General features: G+C 47.4%; 1 protein-coding gene across 3 annotated transcripts in view; it reads left to right on the top strand.

The window, feature by feature from the left end:
- The first annotated feature begins 7,730 nt into the window (after positions 1-7,730).
- ccm2l (CCM2 like scaffold protein) overlaps positions 7,731-17,845 on the top strand; it is a 55,919-nt gene continuing 45,804 nt past the window's right edge. For 2 of the 3 annotated variants that reach the window (XM_046364178.1, XM_046364180.1), the window contains exons 1-2: positions 7,731-7,864; positions 13,392-13,559. In XM_046364178.1, the coding sequence (XP_046220134.1) occupies positions 7,832-7,864; positions 13,392-13,559 (201 nt within the window). In that variant the 5' untranslated portion in view covers positions 7,731-7,831. The remainder of the gene's footprint in view (positions 7,865-13,391; positions 13,560-17,845) is intronic. The other variant, XM_046364181.1, reaches the window with a different exon arrangement.

Consider the following 17,845-nt stretch of genomic DNA (forward strand, 5'->3'; position numbering starts at 1 on the left):
GGAGGACACTACCCTGTTCTGATAGGACACTACCCTGTTCTGATAGGAGGACACTACCCTGTTCTGATAGGATACTACCCTGTTCTGATAGGACACTACCCTGTTCTGATAGGACACTACCCTGTTCTGATAGGACACTACCCTGTTCTGATAGGACACTACCCTGTTCTGATAGGAGGACACTACCCTGTTCTGATAGGAGGACACTACCCTGTTCTGATAGGACACTACCCTGTTCTGAATTGACACTACCCTGTTCTGATAGGAGGACACTACCCTGTTCTGATAGGAGGACTGATAGGATACTACCCTGTTCTGATAGGACACTACCCTGTTCTGATAGGACACTACCCTGTTCTGATAGGACACTACCCTGTTCTGATAGGACACTACCCTGTTCTGATAGGAGGACACTACCCTGTTCTGATAGGAGGACACTACCCTGTTCTGATAGGACACTACCCTGTTCTGAATTGACACTACCCTGTTCTGATAGGAGGACACTACCCTGTTCTGATAGGAGGACACTACCCTGTTCTGATAGGAGGACACTACCCTGTTCTGATAGGACACTACCCTGTTCTGATAGGACACTACCCTGTTCTGATAGGATACTACCCTGTTCTGATAGGACACTACCCTGTTCTGATAGGACACTACCCTGTTCTGATAGGACACTACCCTGTTCTGATAGGACACTACCCTGTTCTGATAGGACACTACCCTGTTCTGATAGGACACTACCCTGTTCTGATAGGACACTACCCTGTTCTGATAGGACACTACCCTGTTCTGATAGGATACTAACCTGTTCTGATAGGAGGACACTACCCTGTTCTGATAGGATACTACCCTGTTCTGATAGGAGGACACTACCCTGTTCTGATAGGACACTACCCTGATCTGATAGGATACTAACCTGTTCTGATAGGAGGACACTACCCTGTTCTGATAGGATACTACCCTGTTCTGATAGGAGGACACTACCCTGTTCTGATAGGACACTACCCTGTTCTGATAGGACACTACCCTGTTCTGATAGGAGGACACTACCCTGTTCTGATAGGACACTACCCTGTTCTGATAGGAGGACACTACCCTGTTCTGATAGGACACTACCCTGTTCTGATAGGAGGACACTACCCTGTTCTGATAGGACACTACCCTGTTCTGATAGGAGGACACTACCCTGTTCTGATAGGAGGACACTACCCTGTTCTGATAGGACACTACCCTGTTCTGATAGGAGGACACTACCCTGTTCTGATAGGAGGACACTACCCTGTTCTGATAGGACACTACCCTGTTCTGATAGGACACTACCCTGTTCTGATAGGAGGACACTACCCTGTTCTGATAGGAGGACACTACCCTGTTCTGATAGGAGGACACTACCCTGTTCTGATAGGACACTACCCTGTTCTGATAGGACACTACCCTGTTCTGATAGGAGGACACTACCCTGTTCTGATAGGACACTACCCTGTTCTGATAGGACACTACCCTGTTCTGAATTGACACTACCCTGTTCTGATAGGAGGACACTACCCTGTTCTGATAGGAGGACACTACCCTGTTCTGATAGGACACTACCCTGTTCTGATAGGACACTACCCTGTTCTGATAGGACACTACCCTGTTCTGATAGGATACTACCCTGTTCTGATAGGACACTACCCTGTTCTGATAGGACACTACCCTGTTCTGATAGGACACTACCCTGTTCTGATAGGACACTACCCTGTTCTGATAGGACACTACCCTGTTCTGATAGGACACTACCCTGTTCTGATAGGACACTACCCTGTTCTGATAGGATACTAACCTGTTCTGATAGGAGGACACTACCCTGTTCTGATAGGATACTACCCTGTTCTGATAGGAGGACACTACCCTGTTCTGATAGGACACTACCCTGTTCTGATAGGATACTAACCTGTTCTGATAGGAGGACACTACCCTGTTCTGATAGGATACTACCCTGTTCTGATAGGAGGACACTACCCTGTTCTGATAGGACACTACCCTGTTCTGATAGGACACTACCCTGTTCTGATAGGAGGACACTACCCTGTTCTGATAGGACACTACCCTGTTCTGATAGGAGGACACTACCCTGTTCTGATAGGACACTACCCTGTTCTGATAGGAGGACACTACCCTGTTCTGATAGGACACTACCCTGTTCTGATAGGAGGACACTACCCTGTTCTGATAGGAGGACACTACCCTGTTCTGATAGGACACTACCCTGTTCTGATAGGAGGACACTACCCTGTTCTGATAGGAGGACACTACCCTGTTCTGATAGGAGGACACTACCCTGTTCTGATAGGACACTACCCTGTTCTGATAGGAGGACACTACCCTGTTCTGATAGGAGGACACTACCCTGTTCTGATAGGAGGACACTACCCTGTTCTGATAGGACACTACCCTGTTCTGATAGGACACTACCCTGTTCTGATAGGACACTACCCTGTTCTGATAGGAGGATACTACCCTGTTCTGATAGGAGGATACTACCCTGTTCTGATAGGAGGACACTACCCTGTTCTGATAGGAGGACACTACCCTGTTCTGATAGGAGGACACTACCCTGTTCTGATAGGAGGACACTACCCTGTTCTGATAGGAGGACACTACCCTGTTCTGATAGGAGGACACTACCCTGTTCTGATAGGAGGACACTACCCTGTTCTGATAGGAGGACACTACCCTGTTCTGATAGGACACTACCCTGTTCTGATAGGACACTACCCTGTTCTGATAGGACACTACCCTGTTCTGATAGGAGGACACTACCCTGTTCTGATAGGATACTACCCTGTTCTGATAGGACACTACCCTGTTCTGATAGGACACTACCCTGTTCTGATAGGACACTACCCTGTTCTGATAGGACACTACCCTGTTCTGATAGGACACTACCCTGTTCTGATAGGAGGACACTACCCTGTTCTGATAGGACACTACCCTGTTCTGATAGGACACTACCCTGTTCTGAATTGACACTACCCTGTTCTGATAGGAGGACACTACCCTGTTCTGATAGGAGGACACTACCCTGTTCTGATAGGACACTACCCTGTTCTGATAGGACACTACCCTGTTCTGATAGGAGGACACTACCCTGTTCTGATAGGATACTACCCTGTTCTGATAGGAGGACACTACCCTGTTCTGATAGGAGGACACTACCCTGTTCTGATAGGACACTACCCTGTTCTGATAGGACACTACCCTGGCCTTGTTCTGATAGGAGGACACTACCCTGGCCTTGTTCTGATAGGAGGATACTACCCTGGCCTTGTTCTGATAGGAGGATACTACCCTGGCCTTGGTCTGATAGGAGGATACTACCCTGGCCTTGTTCTGATAGGAGGATACTACCCTGGCCTTGTTCTGATAGGAGGACACTACCCTGGCCTTGTTCTGATAGGAGGATACTACCCTGGTTCTGATAGGAGGATACTACCCTGGCCTTGGTCTGATAGGAGGACACTACCCTGGTTCTGATAGGAGGATACTACCCTGGTTCTGATAGGAGGATACTATCCTGTTCTGATAGGAGGACACTACCCTGGCCTTGTTCTGATAGGAGGACACTACCCTGGCCTTGTTCTGATAGGAGGATACTACCCTGGTTCTGATAGGAGGATACTACCCTGGTTCTGATAGGAGGACACTACCCTGGCCTTGTTCTGATAGGAGGATACTACCCTGGCCTTGGTCTGATACGATACTACCCTGGTTCTGATAGGAGGATACTACCCTGGCCTTGGTCTGATACGATACTACCCTGGTTCTGATAGGATACTACCCTGGTTCTGATAGGAGGATACTACCCTGGCCTTGGTCTGATACGATACTACCCTGGCCTTGGTCTGATAGGACACTGTCCTGGCCTTGTTCTTATAGGAGGATACTACCCTGGCCTTGTTCTGATAGGATACTAACCTGGCCTTGTTCTGATAGGAGGATACTACCCTGGCCTTGTTCTGATAGGATACTACCCTGGCCTTGTTCTGATAGGATACTACCCTGGCCTTGTTCTGATAGGATACTACCCTGGCCTTGTTCTGATAGGATACTACCCTGGCCTTGTTCTGATAGGAGGATACTACCCTGGCCTTGTTCTGATAGGATACTACCCTGGCCTTGTTCTGATAGGATACTACCCTGGCCTTGTTCTGATAGGATACTACCCTGGCCTTGTTCTGATAGGAGGATACTACCCTGGCCTTGTTCTGATAGGATACTACCCTGGCCTTGTTCTGATAGGATACTACCCTGGCCTTGTTCTGATAGGACATTGCCCTGGCCTTGGTCTGATAGGACACTACCCTGGCCTTGTTCTGATAGGATACTACCCTGGCCTTGTTCTGATAGGACATTACCCTGGCCTTGGTCTGATAGGACACTACCCTGGTCTTGGTCTGATAGGAGGATACTACCCTGGCCTTGGTCTGATACGATACTACCCTGGTTCTGATAGGAGGATACTACCCTGGCCTTGGTCTGATACGATACTACCCTGGCCTTGGTCTGATACGATACTACCCTGGCCTTGTTCTGATAGGACATTACCCTGGCCTTGGTCTGATAGGACACTACCCTGGTCTTGGTCTGATAGGAGGATACTACCCTGGCCTTGGTCTGATACGATACTACCCTGGTTCTTATAGGAGGATACTACCCTGGCCTTGTTCTGATAGGAGGACACTACCCTGGCCTTGTTCTGATAGGAGGATACTACCCTGGCCTTGTTCTGATAGGATACTACCCTGGCCTTGTTCTGATAGGAGGATACTACCCTGGCCTTGTTCTGATAGGATACTACCCTGGCCTTGTTCTGATAGGAGGATACTACCCTGGCCTTGTTCTGATAGGATACTACCCTGGCCTTGTTCTGATAGGACACTACCCTGGCCTTGTTCTGATAGGACATTACCCTGGCCTTGTTCTGATAGGAGGATACTACCCTGGCCATGGTCTGATATGAAGAATAAAGGCAGCTCTACCATAGACATATCACCTATAGAATGGGCCTCCAACTTAATGTCAATGATTCATCTTTCTATATTTTCTATTTCTATGAACTCTAAAAGGTTGATAATCCAACAGAATGAGAAAAAAAACATGGCCCTTAAAATTTATTTTCTAAAGCTAGGACAGTGTATTTTATAGTGCACTATATAGGGAATAGGGTGCCATAGGGCTCTGGTCTAAAGTAGTGCACTATATATAGGGAATAGGGTGCCATAGGGCTCTGGTCTAAAGTAGTGCACTATATATAGGGAATAGGGTGCCATAGGGCTCTGGTCTAAAGTAGTGCACTATATAGGGAATAGGGTGCCATAGGGCTCTGGTCTAAAGTAGTGCACTATATAGGGAATAGGGTGCCATAAGGCTCTGGTCTAAAGTAGTGCACTATATATAGGGAATAGGGTGCCATTGACTTTGTCTTGTCCTCCCCCGTCCCGTCCCACATACAGTAGTACTTAAAGATCACAGGAGGTTGGTGGTGTCTTAATTTGGGAGGACGGGCGCATGTCTCAGCCTCCAGTATTTATGCTGCAGTAGTTTATGTGTCGGGGGGCTAGGGTCAGTTTGTTTATCTGGAGTACTTCTCCTGTCCTATTCGGTGTCCTGTGTAAATCTAAGTGTGCGTTCTCTAATTCTCTCCTTCTCTCTTTCTTTCTCTCTCTCGGAGGACCTGAGCCCTAGAACCATGCCCCAGGACTACCTGACATGATGACTCCTTGCTGTCCCCAGTCCACCTGGCCATGCTGCTGCTCCAGTTTCAACTGGCCTGGGCCCTAGGACCATGTCCCAGGACTACCTGACATGAGGACTCCTTGCTGTCCCCAGTCCACCTGGCCATGCTCCTGCTCCAGTTTCAACTGTTCTGCCTTACTATTATTCAACCATGCTGGTCATTTATGAACATTTGAACATCTTGGCCACGTTCTGTTATAATCTCCACCTGGCACAGCCAGAAGAGGACTGGCCACCCCACATATGCTCTCTCTAATTCTCTCTTTCTTTCTCTCTCTCGGAGGACCTGAGCCCTAGGACCGTGCCCCAGGACTACCTGACATGATGGCTCCTTGCTGTCCCCAGTCCATCTGACTGTGCTGCTGCTCCAGTTTCAACTGTTCTGCCTTATTATTATTTGACCATGCTGGTCATTTATGAACATTTGAACATCTTGGTCATGTTCTGTTATAATCTCTACCCGGCACAGCCAGAAGAGGACTGGCCACCCCACATAGCCCGGTTCCTCTCTAGGTTTCTTCCTAGGTTTTGGCCTTTCTAGGGAGTTTTTCCTAGCCACCGTGCTTTTACACCTGCATTGTTTGCTGTTTGGGGTTTTAGGCTGGGTTTCTGTACAGCACTTTGAGATATCAGCTGATGTACGAAGGGCTATATAAATAAATTTGATTTGATTTGATTTGATTATGAGTGGAATGGTTTCCATGGTTTCCATGTGTTTGATGCCTTTCCATTGGGTCCGTTCCAGCCGTCATTACGAGCCGTTCTCCTATCAGCAGCCTCCTGTGATAAAGACGCTGAAAGAGTCACTGGTATGGTAAGCCCCGCCCCTCACACTGTCTTCCACTGACCTCTGGTGGTGAGAGCTGGCACCTTATTGGTCCAGCTTGGGGGATATTACTGAGTAAAGGGGAGTTTAGTGTATGTTTATGTTCTGTGGTGTGTTCTGTGTGTGTGTGTGTGTGTGTGTGTGTGTGTGTGTGTGTGTGTGTGTGTGTGTGTGTGTGTGTGTGTGTGTGTGTGTGTGTGTGTGTGTGTGTGTGTGTGTGTGTGCAGTGTGTGTGTGTGTGCAGTGTGTGTGCAGTGTGTTGTGTGTGTGTATGTACAGTGTGTGTATGTACAGTGTGTGTGTGTGTGTGTGTGTGTGTGTGTGTGTGTGTGTGTGTGTGTGTGTGTGTGTGTGTGTGTGTGTGTGTGTGTGTGTGTGTGTGTGTGTGTGTGTGTGTGTGTGTGTGTGTGTGTGTGTGTGTGTGTGTGTGTGCAGTGTGTTGTGTGTGTGTGCAGTGTGTGTGTGTGTGTGTATGTGTGTGTGTGTGTGTGTGTGTGTGTGTGTGTGTGTGTGTGTGTGTGTGTGTGTGTGTGTGTGTGTGTGTGTGTGTGTGTGTGTGTGTGTGTGTGTGTGTGTGTGTGTGTGTGTGTGTGCAGTGTGTTGTGTGTGTGTGTGTGTGTGTGTGTGCAGTGTGTTGTGTGTTGTGTGTGTGTGTGTGTGTGTGTGTGTGTGTGTGTGTGTGTGTGTGTGTGTGTGTGTGTGTGTGTGTGTGTGTGTGTGTGTGTGTGTGTGTGTGTGTGTGTGTGTGTGTGTGTGTGTGTGTGCAGTGTGTGTGTGTGTGTGTGTGTGCGTGCAGTGTGTGTGTCTTAATCAGTATGAAGGCATGCATATGTGCTTGTGTGTGTGTTTATTCCTCTGTTATCAGGACAGTGTGTGTGTGTGTGTGTGTGTGTGTGTGTGTGTGTGTGTGTGTGTGTGTGTGTGTGTGTGTGTGTGTGTGTGTGTGTGTGTGTGTGTGTGTGTGTGTGTGTGTGTGTGTGTGTGTGTGTCTGTGTCTGTCTGTCTGTCTGTCTGTCTTTGTTAGTTTATTATCAGGCTCTGGTGGAGTTTCCTGTCTAACAGGAAGTGGGTTTCCTCTGTTTCCTACGACTCTCCTGTGCTCCTGAGGTCTTTGTTGAGTGCCAGGAACTCACACACACGTCCCAGCCGTCAGCCCTCAGCCCAAAACCAGCCCGCAGCTCCTAGAGAGACGCCACTTACTTTCCATCACTGCCTACTTCAGGGATGGACTATGAGCCCACTAAGAAAGCCAAGAAGGTAAGTTCTGTTCATGTTCTGTTCATGTTCAAGGTGAGAAAGGTTTCCTCAGGCAGAGGGTTCTGATACAGAGCCAAGATGGACATCATTCTATTGTTTTGGCCTTTGGCAGTGCGGTTTGCGTTGTTTACTGTGTGTGAGTGAGTCTGTCTGTCTGTCTGTCTGTCTGTCTGTCTGTCTGTCTGTCTGTCTGTCTGCCTGCCTGCCTGCCTGCCTGTCTGTCTGTCTGTCTGTCTGTCTGTCTGTCTGTCTGTCTGCCTGCCTGCCTGCCTGCCTGCCTGCCTGCCTGCCTGCCTGCCTGCCTGCCTGCCTGCCTGCCTGCCTGCCTGCCTGCCTGCCTGCCTGTCTGTCTGTCTGTCTGTCTGCTCTGAAAATGGTTTCTGGTTCACCGATAGATTGAATCCTCTGCAGGGAAACAGCGCCACCACCGATGTTATTGGTTTTGTTTTCTTGATGAGCGGTTTCACCCTTAAGGATGTTGCTTTACTACAGTCTCTGGTTCGAATCCAGGCTGTATCACATCCGGGCCATGATTGGGAGTCCCATAAGGCGGCGCACAATTGGCCCAGCATCGTCCAGGTTTGGCCGGGAGTAGGACATCATTGTAGATAAGAATTTCTTCTTAACTGATTTGTCATGTTAAATAAAGGTATTTTTAACATATATATATATACAGTGGGGAGAACAAGTATTTGATACACTGCTGATTTTGCAGGTTTTCCTATTTACAAAGCATGTAGAGGTCTGTAATTTTTATCATAGGTACACTTCAACTGTGAGAGACGGAATCTAAAACAAAAATCCAGAAAATCACATTGTATGATTTTTAAGTCATTCATTTGCAGACGACTCTTTAACCTAACCAATGGGTCAATCTACAAGTGGGCAACCATGGGGCCCACAACTTTGACCGGCCGCGCCCGGACCCGCCAGGCCTACGCGCATATGAGTGGAGTGCACCCCCTCCCTTCCCCCCTCCGGTTTCCACGTGTCAGAGATGGAAGTGGATCAACCGACTCAAAACTAGAAACCTTTCCACATCCGTTGACAAGCGGACCATCATGACCACACCACTCGATATGGACACATGGCAACCAACCGAGGACCACACCACTCGATATGGACACATGGCAACCAACCGAGGACCAAACCACTCGATATGGACACATGGCAACCAACCGAGGACCAAACCACTCGATATGGACACATGGCAACCAACCGAGGACCACACCACTCGATATGGACACATGGCAACCAACCGAGGACCAAACCACTCGATATGGACACATGGCAACCAACCGAGGACCAAACCACTCGATATGGACACATGGCAACCAACCGAGGACCACACCACTCGATATGGACACATGGCAACCAACCGAGGACCACACCACTCGATATGGACACATGGCAACCAACCGAGGACCACACCACTCGATATGGACACATGGCAACCAACCGAGGACCACATCACTCGATATGGACACATGGCAACCAACCGAGGACCAAACCACTCGATATGGACACATGGCAACCAACCGAGGACCACACCACTCGATATGGACACATGGCAACCAACCGAGGACCAAACCACTCGATATGGACACATGGCAACCAACCGGGGACCAAACCACTCGATATGGACACATGGCAACCAACCGAGGACCACACCACTCGATATGGACACATGGCAACCAAACGAGGACCAAACCACTCGATATGGACACATGGCAACCAACCGAGGACCACACCACTCTATATGGACACATGGCAACCAACCGAGGACCAAACCACTTGATATGGACACATGGCAACCAACCTAGGACCACACCACTCGATATGGACACATGGCAACCAACCGAGGACCAAACCACTAGATATGGACACATGGCAACCAACCGAGGACCACACCACTCGATATGGACACATGGCAACCAACCGAGGACCACACCACTCGATATGGACACATGGCAACCAACCGGGGACCAAACCACTCGATATGGACACATGGCAACCAACCGGGGACCAAACCACTCGATATGGACACATGGCAACCAACCGAGGACCACACCACTCGATATGGACACATGGCAACCAACCGGGGACCAAACCACTCGATGGACACATGGACACATGGCAACCAACCGGGGACCAAACCACATCGGGGATATGGACACATGGCAACCAACCGGGGACCAAACCACATCGATATGGACACATGGCAACCAACCGGGGACCAAACCACTCGATATGGACACATGGCAACCAACCGGGGACCAAACCACTCGATATGGACACATGGCAACCAACCGGGGACCAAACCACTCGATATGGACACATGGCAACCAACCGGGGACCAAACCACTCGATATGGACACATGGCAACCAACCGGGGACCAAACCACTCGATATGGACACATGGCAACCAACCGGGACCAAACCACTCGATATGGACACATGGCAACCAACCGGGGACCAAACCACTCGATATGGACACATGGCAACCAACCGGGGACCAAACCACTCGATATGGACACATGGCAACCAACCGGGGGACCAAACCACTCGATATGGACACATGGCAACCAACCGGGGACCAAACCACTCGATATGGACACATGGCAACCAACCGGGACCAAACCACTCGATATGGACACATGGCAACCAACCATGGGGACCAAACCACTCGATATGGACACATGGCAACCAACCGGGGACCAAACCACTCGATATGGACACATGGCAACCAACCGGGGGACCAAACCACTCGATATGGACACATGGCAACCAACCGGGGACCAAACCACTCGATATGGACACATGGCAACCAACCGGGACCAAACCACTCGATGGACACATGGCAACCAACCGGGGACCAAACATGATATGGACACAACCAACCGACATGGCAACCAACCGAGGACCACACCACTCGATATGGACACATGGCAACCAACCGGGGACCAAACCACTCGATATGGACACATGGCAACCAACCGAGGACCAAACCACTCGATATGGACACATGGCAACCAACCGGGGACCAAACCACTCGATATGGACACATGGCAACCAACCGAGGACCACACCACTAGATATGGACACATGGCAACCAACCGAGGACCACACCACTAGATATGGACACATGGCAACCAACCGAGGACCACACCACTAGATATGGACACATGGCAACCAACCGAGGACCAAACCACTCGATATGGACACATGGCAACCAACCGGGGACCACACCACTAGATATGGACACATGGCAACCAACCGGGGACCAAACCTGCATAAGGTGCGCAACTCAAGGGATTTTGCCTGATCGTACATCATCGAGTTTAAGAACTTAAATTAAATATAAACTATCGTGTCTATATGGTTGTTTAAAAGGCTTGTGTGTAGCCACTGGTTAAATTTGTGTCTTTAATTAAGCCAGAAAAACGCACTAAATTTGCTGAAATGCATCTTGTACATATATGCACGAATTGATTGTTAGACTGTGTTGCACACACACACACACACACACACACACACACACACACACACACACACACACACACACACACACACACACACACACACACACACACACACACACACACACACACACACACACACACACACACACAATGAGAATTACACACACATACAGTCTCTCAACTCTCTCAAGAATATTTATCTAAAACACGGGACAGCAATTAATTACATATTTAGAATGATAGCACAATGGCACTGTACAACACACACACACACACACACACACACACACACACACACACACACACACACACACACACACACACACACACACACACACACACACACACACAGAGTGAGAATTACACATACACACACACACACACATATACACACACACACACACACACACAGAGTGAGAATTACACACACACACACACATTCTCTTATGAAATGGCAGCACTCTACACAAATGCATCTACTCCAGTTTTGTTTTAAACAGTTTTGTTTTAAATAAAGAAAAACCCTTGAATGAGTGGGTCCAATTTTTTGACTGGTATTGTACATTTCCATTATTAAAGTTCTCATAATCTGTAGTTGACAAACCAGCTGACATGTTAAATCTCTAGGTTTTTTACCAAAACCTTTAAATTAGCGTAAATTAAGAGCAATTGGATTAAGTGATAGCAAAACGTATTTTAACAACAGAGAAGGGAATCATATTTAAAGTAATGTGCTTTCTACGACTGTTTGTTTAGCTATTTGAAACATTTCTAGATGAAACGCTGATTAAGTTTGGTGATTAAAAGAAACTGGGATTTTTAAATAACTGCCTTTTTTTGATGATCTGTGAAGAGTTTAGTTTAGAAGAGTTGTGAAAAATTGCACCGAAAGTTGATTATAGAAACTGTACTGATAGAGAACGAGGGAAGAGGCAGATGGGAGTCTGTTGTTAAGTACTCAGCCTTGACTTGCTGTTGAATTCACACACACACACACACACACACACACACACACACACACACACACACACACACACACACACACACACACACACACACACACACACACACACACACACACACACACACACACACACACACACACACACACACACACACACACACACACACACAACATCTGTAATACTTCACCATTAGACATTACCTGGTGTTTTAAGGCTTTCAGAAAACATGAACCTACACAGTCTTCTATGTAGCTGTAAAAAAAAAAATGTTTTCTGATTTTTATCTTAAATTTGTTGCATCAATCGGTGTCGATCAGAGAGACTATTACATTTTCAGATGTATCAGGTCTTGTGCCCCCCCCCATCAGGCGCCTGGTCACCTCCTCCACACCATACCTCACTACCCCAGTATGAAAGAAAAAAAACACCCTCTTGCTCACTCTCTCTCTCTCTCTCTCTCTCTCTCTCTCTCTCTCTCTCTCTCTCTCTCTCTCTCTCTCTCTCTCTCTCTCTCTCTCTCTCTCTCTCTCTGTCTCTCTCTCTCTCTTTTTTCCTTCCTTCCCTACCTCTCCTTCTCTCTCTCTCTTCCTCCATCTCTCCTCTATCTCTCTCTCTCACTCTCTCTCTCTCTCCTTCCCCCATCTCCTCTCTCTCTCTCTCTCTCTCTCTCTCTCTCTCTCTTCCTCCATCTCTCCTCTCTCTATCTCTGTCTCTCTCACTATCTCTCTCTCTCTCTCTCTCCTTCCTCCATCTCCTCTCTCTCTCTCTCTCTCTCTCTTCCTCCATCTCTCCTCTATCTCTCTCTCTCCCTTTCTCTCCTTCCTCCATCTCCTCTCTCTCTCTCTCTCTTCCTCCATCTCCTCTCTCTCTCTGTCTCTCTCTCTCTCTCTTCCTCCATCTCCTCTCTCTCTCTCTCTCTCTCTGTCTCTCTGTCTCTCTCTCTCTCTCTCTTCCTCCATCTCCTCTCTCTCTCTCTCTCTCTCTCTTCCTCCATCTCCTCTCTCTCTCTCTCTCTCTTCCTCCATCTCCTCTCTCTCCCTGTCTCTCTCTGTCTCTCTCTCTCTCTCTCTCCTTCCTCAGGGCTTTGTATCACCCATCAAGCTCCTGGTCTTCTCTAAGTCGGGGCGCAGACAGACAGACAGGAGTAGTGTGTCTCGTAGACCACTCCACACCGTACCCCTGTACCCTCCAGACTTCCTCATCCACCCAGAGAGACTCATCTATGACTATGTAGAGAAGGAGGTCAAGGTGAGACGTCAACTAATCAATCAATAGTTGTATCAAAGGTGAGGAGGACACATCATCGAGACTTATAGATAATAGACTTGCAAACACAGGCATAGGCTATGTCTCAAACACAGGCATAGGCTATGTCTCAAACACAGGCATAGGCTATGTCTCAAACACAGGCATAGGCTATGTCTCAAACACAAGTTGTGGTTGTTACTAGAGAAGATGTCTTGTGTTTGGGACACAACCAGACATACCATTGTACTCCCTCCTCCTCAGTTCCTGGGTTACCTTCTGTGCTCGCTTCGAGGCAAACAACACTGAGCAAAGGGCGAGAGCACCAGCTGTTCCTGACGACTGTGTGATTACGCTCTCAGTAGTGGATGTGAGTAAGACCTTTAAACAGGTTAACATTCGCGATGCCGCAGACCGGATGGAATACCGCCATGAGTACAAGTCTTCACTGACATTTTCAACCTCTCCCTGACCCAGTCTGTAATACCTACATGTTTCAAGCAGACCACCATAGTCCCTGTGCCCAAGAACGCCAAGGTAACCTGCCGACCTGTAGCACGCATGTCTGCAGCCATGAAATGCTTTGAAAGGCTGGTCATGGCTCACATCAACACCATCATCCCAGACACCTTGCACCCACTCCGATTAGCATACTGCCCCAACTCATCCACAGACGACGCAATCTCTATTGCCCTCCACGCTGCCCTTTCCCACCTGGACAAGAGGAACACCTATGGGAGAATGCTGTTCATTGACTACAGTGCAGCGTTCAACACCATGGTGCCCTCAAAGCTCATCACGAAGCTCAGTACCCTGGGACCAGGGGGGACAGTAAAGGCGGTAAAGTCTGGTACTGCATCCCGGAACAAAATAAATAGTGGTGGGGGGGGGGGGGGGGGGGTACGCTGAAGCATAAAACTAAAACCAAGACGTGGGCAGACAGCATTGGATTCTGGTCTATCGTCAAATGTCGTTACACTTTTTTGGTGTCTCTTTCGATCACTGTTTATTCAACGTTTATTCAACGTTTATTCAACAGATGAAAACATTGTGACTGGTTGTGTTCATGACACAATAAAAGGTTAAAACGGTGTCTTAGTCAAAAGGACAGAGATATTTATTGACAGAGATATTTATTGACAGAGATATTTATTGACAGAGATATTTATTGACAGAGATATTTATTGACAGAGATATTTATTGACAAAGATATTTATTGACAGAGATATTTATTGACAAATATATTTATTGACAGAGATATTTATTGACAAAGATATTTATTGACAAAGATATTTATTGACAGAGATATTTATTGACAAATATATTTATTGACAGAGATATTTATTAACAGAGATATTTATTGACAGAGATATTTATTGACAAAGATATTTATTGACAGAGATATTTATTGACAGAGATATTTATTGAAGAGATATTTATTGACAGAGATATTTATTGACAAAGATATTTATTGACAGAGATATTTATTGACAGTGATACTTATTGACAGAGATATTTATTGACAGAGATATTTATTGACAGTGATACTTATTGACAAAGATATTTATTGACAGAGATGCTTCTTGATTTAACAGCGATTCTAAATAGAATTCTTTGAGCGTTTCACTTTCTTAAAAAAAGAGAGAAGACGTTTAAACCCAGGCAGTTGTTAGGGGAAACTGATGTTGAGTAGCTGTTGAAACTTACGTTGTTCTGTGTCGGTCGAACCTCTGTATGGGTAGAAAGGTCACTTTTTAAATTAATAAGGATGTCTAATATTAAATTATTTGCAAAAAACAACCGTTTCGTTGCAAACAAGACACTCTGGTTTGACAGTGAAGAAATATGGTAAGATTGCCTGTTTCCCTGTCCATTCTTCCCTGAAACTTCTATTTTCCTCATGATCCTTTCTTTTGAGACTTTTTTCAGAATGACATTCTCTCTTCACTGCAAGCTTCTTCTTTTTTTTATCCCAATCAACGCACAAAGAAATATAATAAACAAATGTATATATATAAAAACAAACGCCACCTTTTATTTATTTATCTGTTATTTTACCAGGTAAGTTGACTGAGACCACATTCTCATTCACAGCAACGACCTGGGAAATAGTTACAGGGGAGAGAAGGGGGATAAATAAGCCAATAGTAAACTGGGGATTATTAGGTGACCGTGATGGTTTGAGGGCCAGACACCGGGGTTAACAGCCCTACTCTTACAATAAGTAACATGGGATCTTTAATGACCTCAGAGAGTCAGGACACCGGGGTTATCACCCCTACTCTTACGATAAGTAACATGGGATCTTTAATGACCTCAGAGAGTCAGGACACCCAATTAACGTCCCATCCGAAAGTCGGAAGTCACCTAAGTCATAGACTGTTCTCTCTGCTGGCACACGGCAAGGGGTACCAATGCACCAAGTCTGGAACCAACAGGACCCTGAACAGCTTCTAACCCCAAACCATAAGACGGCTAAATAGCTAGTTAAATCGTTAAACAAATTGACCTGCCTTGACCCTTCTTTCACTAACTCATCAACATACGATGCTGCTAGTGTTCATTATCTGTGACTTTATTGCTAGTTATATGTACATATCTACGACAATGACCTCGTACTGGTACCCTGTGTATAAAGCCATGTTATTACCTCATACCCTGCACATGGACTCAGTACTGGTACCCTGTGTATAAAGCCATGTGATTACCTAATACCCTGCACATGGACTCAGTACTGGTACCCTGTGTATAAAGCCATGTGATTACCTAATACCCTGCACATGGACTCGGTACTGGTACCCTGTGTATAAAGCCATGGTATTACCTCATACCCTGCACATGGACTCAGTACTGGTACCCTGTGTATAAAGCCATGTTATTGACCTCGTACCCTGCACATGGACTCAGTACTGGTACCCTGTGTATAAAGCCATGTGATTACCTCATACCCTGCACATGGACTCAGTACTGGTACCCTGTGTATAAAGCCATGGTATTACCTCATACCCTGCACATGGACTCAGTACTGTTACCCTGTGTATAAAGCCATGTTATTACCTCATACCCTGCACATGGACTCAGTGGGGACCGTCAGCATCTCACTGTTAGTCTACACCTGTTGTTTCTCTCTACATTGTTGGGAAGGGCCCGTCAGCATTTCACTGTTAGTCTACACCTGTTGTTACTCTCTACATTGTTGGGAAGGGCCCGTCAGCATCTCACTGTTAGTCTACACCTGTTGTTTCTCTCTACATTGTTGGGAAGGGCCCGTCAGCATTTCACTGTTAGTCTACACCTGTTGTTTCTCTCTACATTGTTGGGAAGGGCCCGTCAGCATTTCACTGTTTGTCTACACCTGTTGTTTCTCTCTACATTGTTGGGAAGGGCCCGTCAGCATGTCACTGTTAGTCTACACCTGTTGTTACTCTCTACATTGTTGGGAAGGGCCCGTCAGCATTTCACTGTTAGTCTACACCTGTTGTTTCTCTCTACATTGTTGGGAAGGGCCCATCAGCATTTCACTGTTTGTCTACACCTGTTGTTTCTCTCTACATTGTTGGGAAGGGCCCGTCAGCATTTCACTGTTAGTCTACACCTGTTGTTTCTCTCTACATTGTTGGGAAGGGCCCGTCAGCATCTCACTGTTAGTCTACACCTGTTGTTACGAAGCATGTGATGAATAAAATGTGATTTAATGTGGGTGTCCTGCTCTCTCTCTCTGGGTGGGTGTCCTGCTCTCTCTCTCTCTGGGTGGGTGTCCTGCTCTCTCTCTGGGTGGGTGTCCTGCTCTCTCTCTGGGTGGGTGTCCTGCTCTCTCTCTCTGGGTGGGTGTCCTGCTCTCTCTCTCTGGGTGGGTGTCCTGCTCTCTCTCTCTGGGTGGGTGTCCTGCTCTCTCTCTCTGGGTGGGTGTCCTGCTCTCTCTCTCTGGGTGGGTGTCATGCTCTCTCTCTCTGGGTGGGTGTCCTGCTCTCTCTCTCTGGGTGGGTGTCCTGCTCTCTCTCTGGGTGGGTGTCCTGCTCTCTCTCTCTGGGTGGGTGTCCTGCTCTCTCTCTGGGTGGGTGTCCTGCTCTCTCTCTCTGGGTGGGTGTCATGCTCTCTCTCTCTGGGCGGGTGTCATGCTCTCTCTCTCTGGGTGGGTGTCATGCTCTCTCTCTCTGGGTGGGTGTCATGCTCTCTCTCTCTGGGTGGGTGTCATGCTCTCTCTCTCTGGGTGGGTGTCCTGCTCTCTCTCTCTGGGTGGATGTCCTGCTCTCTCTCTGGGTGGGTGTCCTGCTCTCTCTCTGGGTGGG

The sequence above is a fragment of the Oncorhynchus gorbuscha genome, linkage group LG10, assembly GCF_021184085.1.
Source record: "Oncorhynchus gorbuscha isolate QuinsamMale2020 ecotype Even-year linkage group LG10, OgorEven_v1.0, whole genome shotgun sequence".
Taxonomy (NCBI): domain Eukaryota; kingdom Metazoa; phylum Chordata; class Actinopteri; order Salmoniformes; family Salmonidae; genus Oncorhynchus; species Oncorhynchus gorbuscha.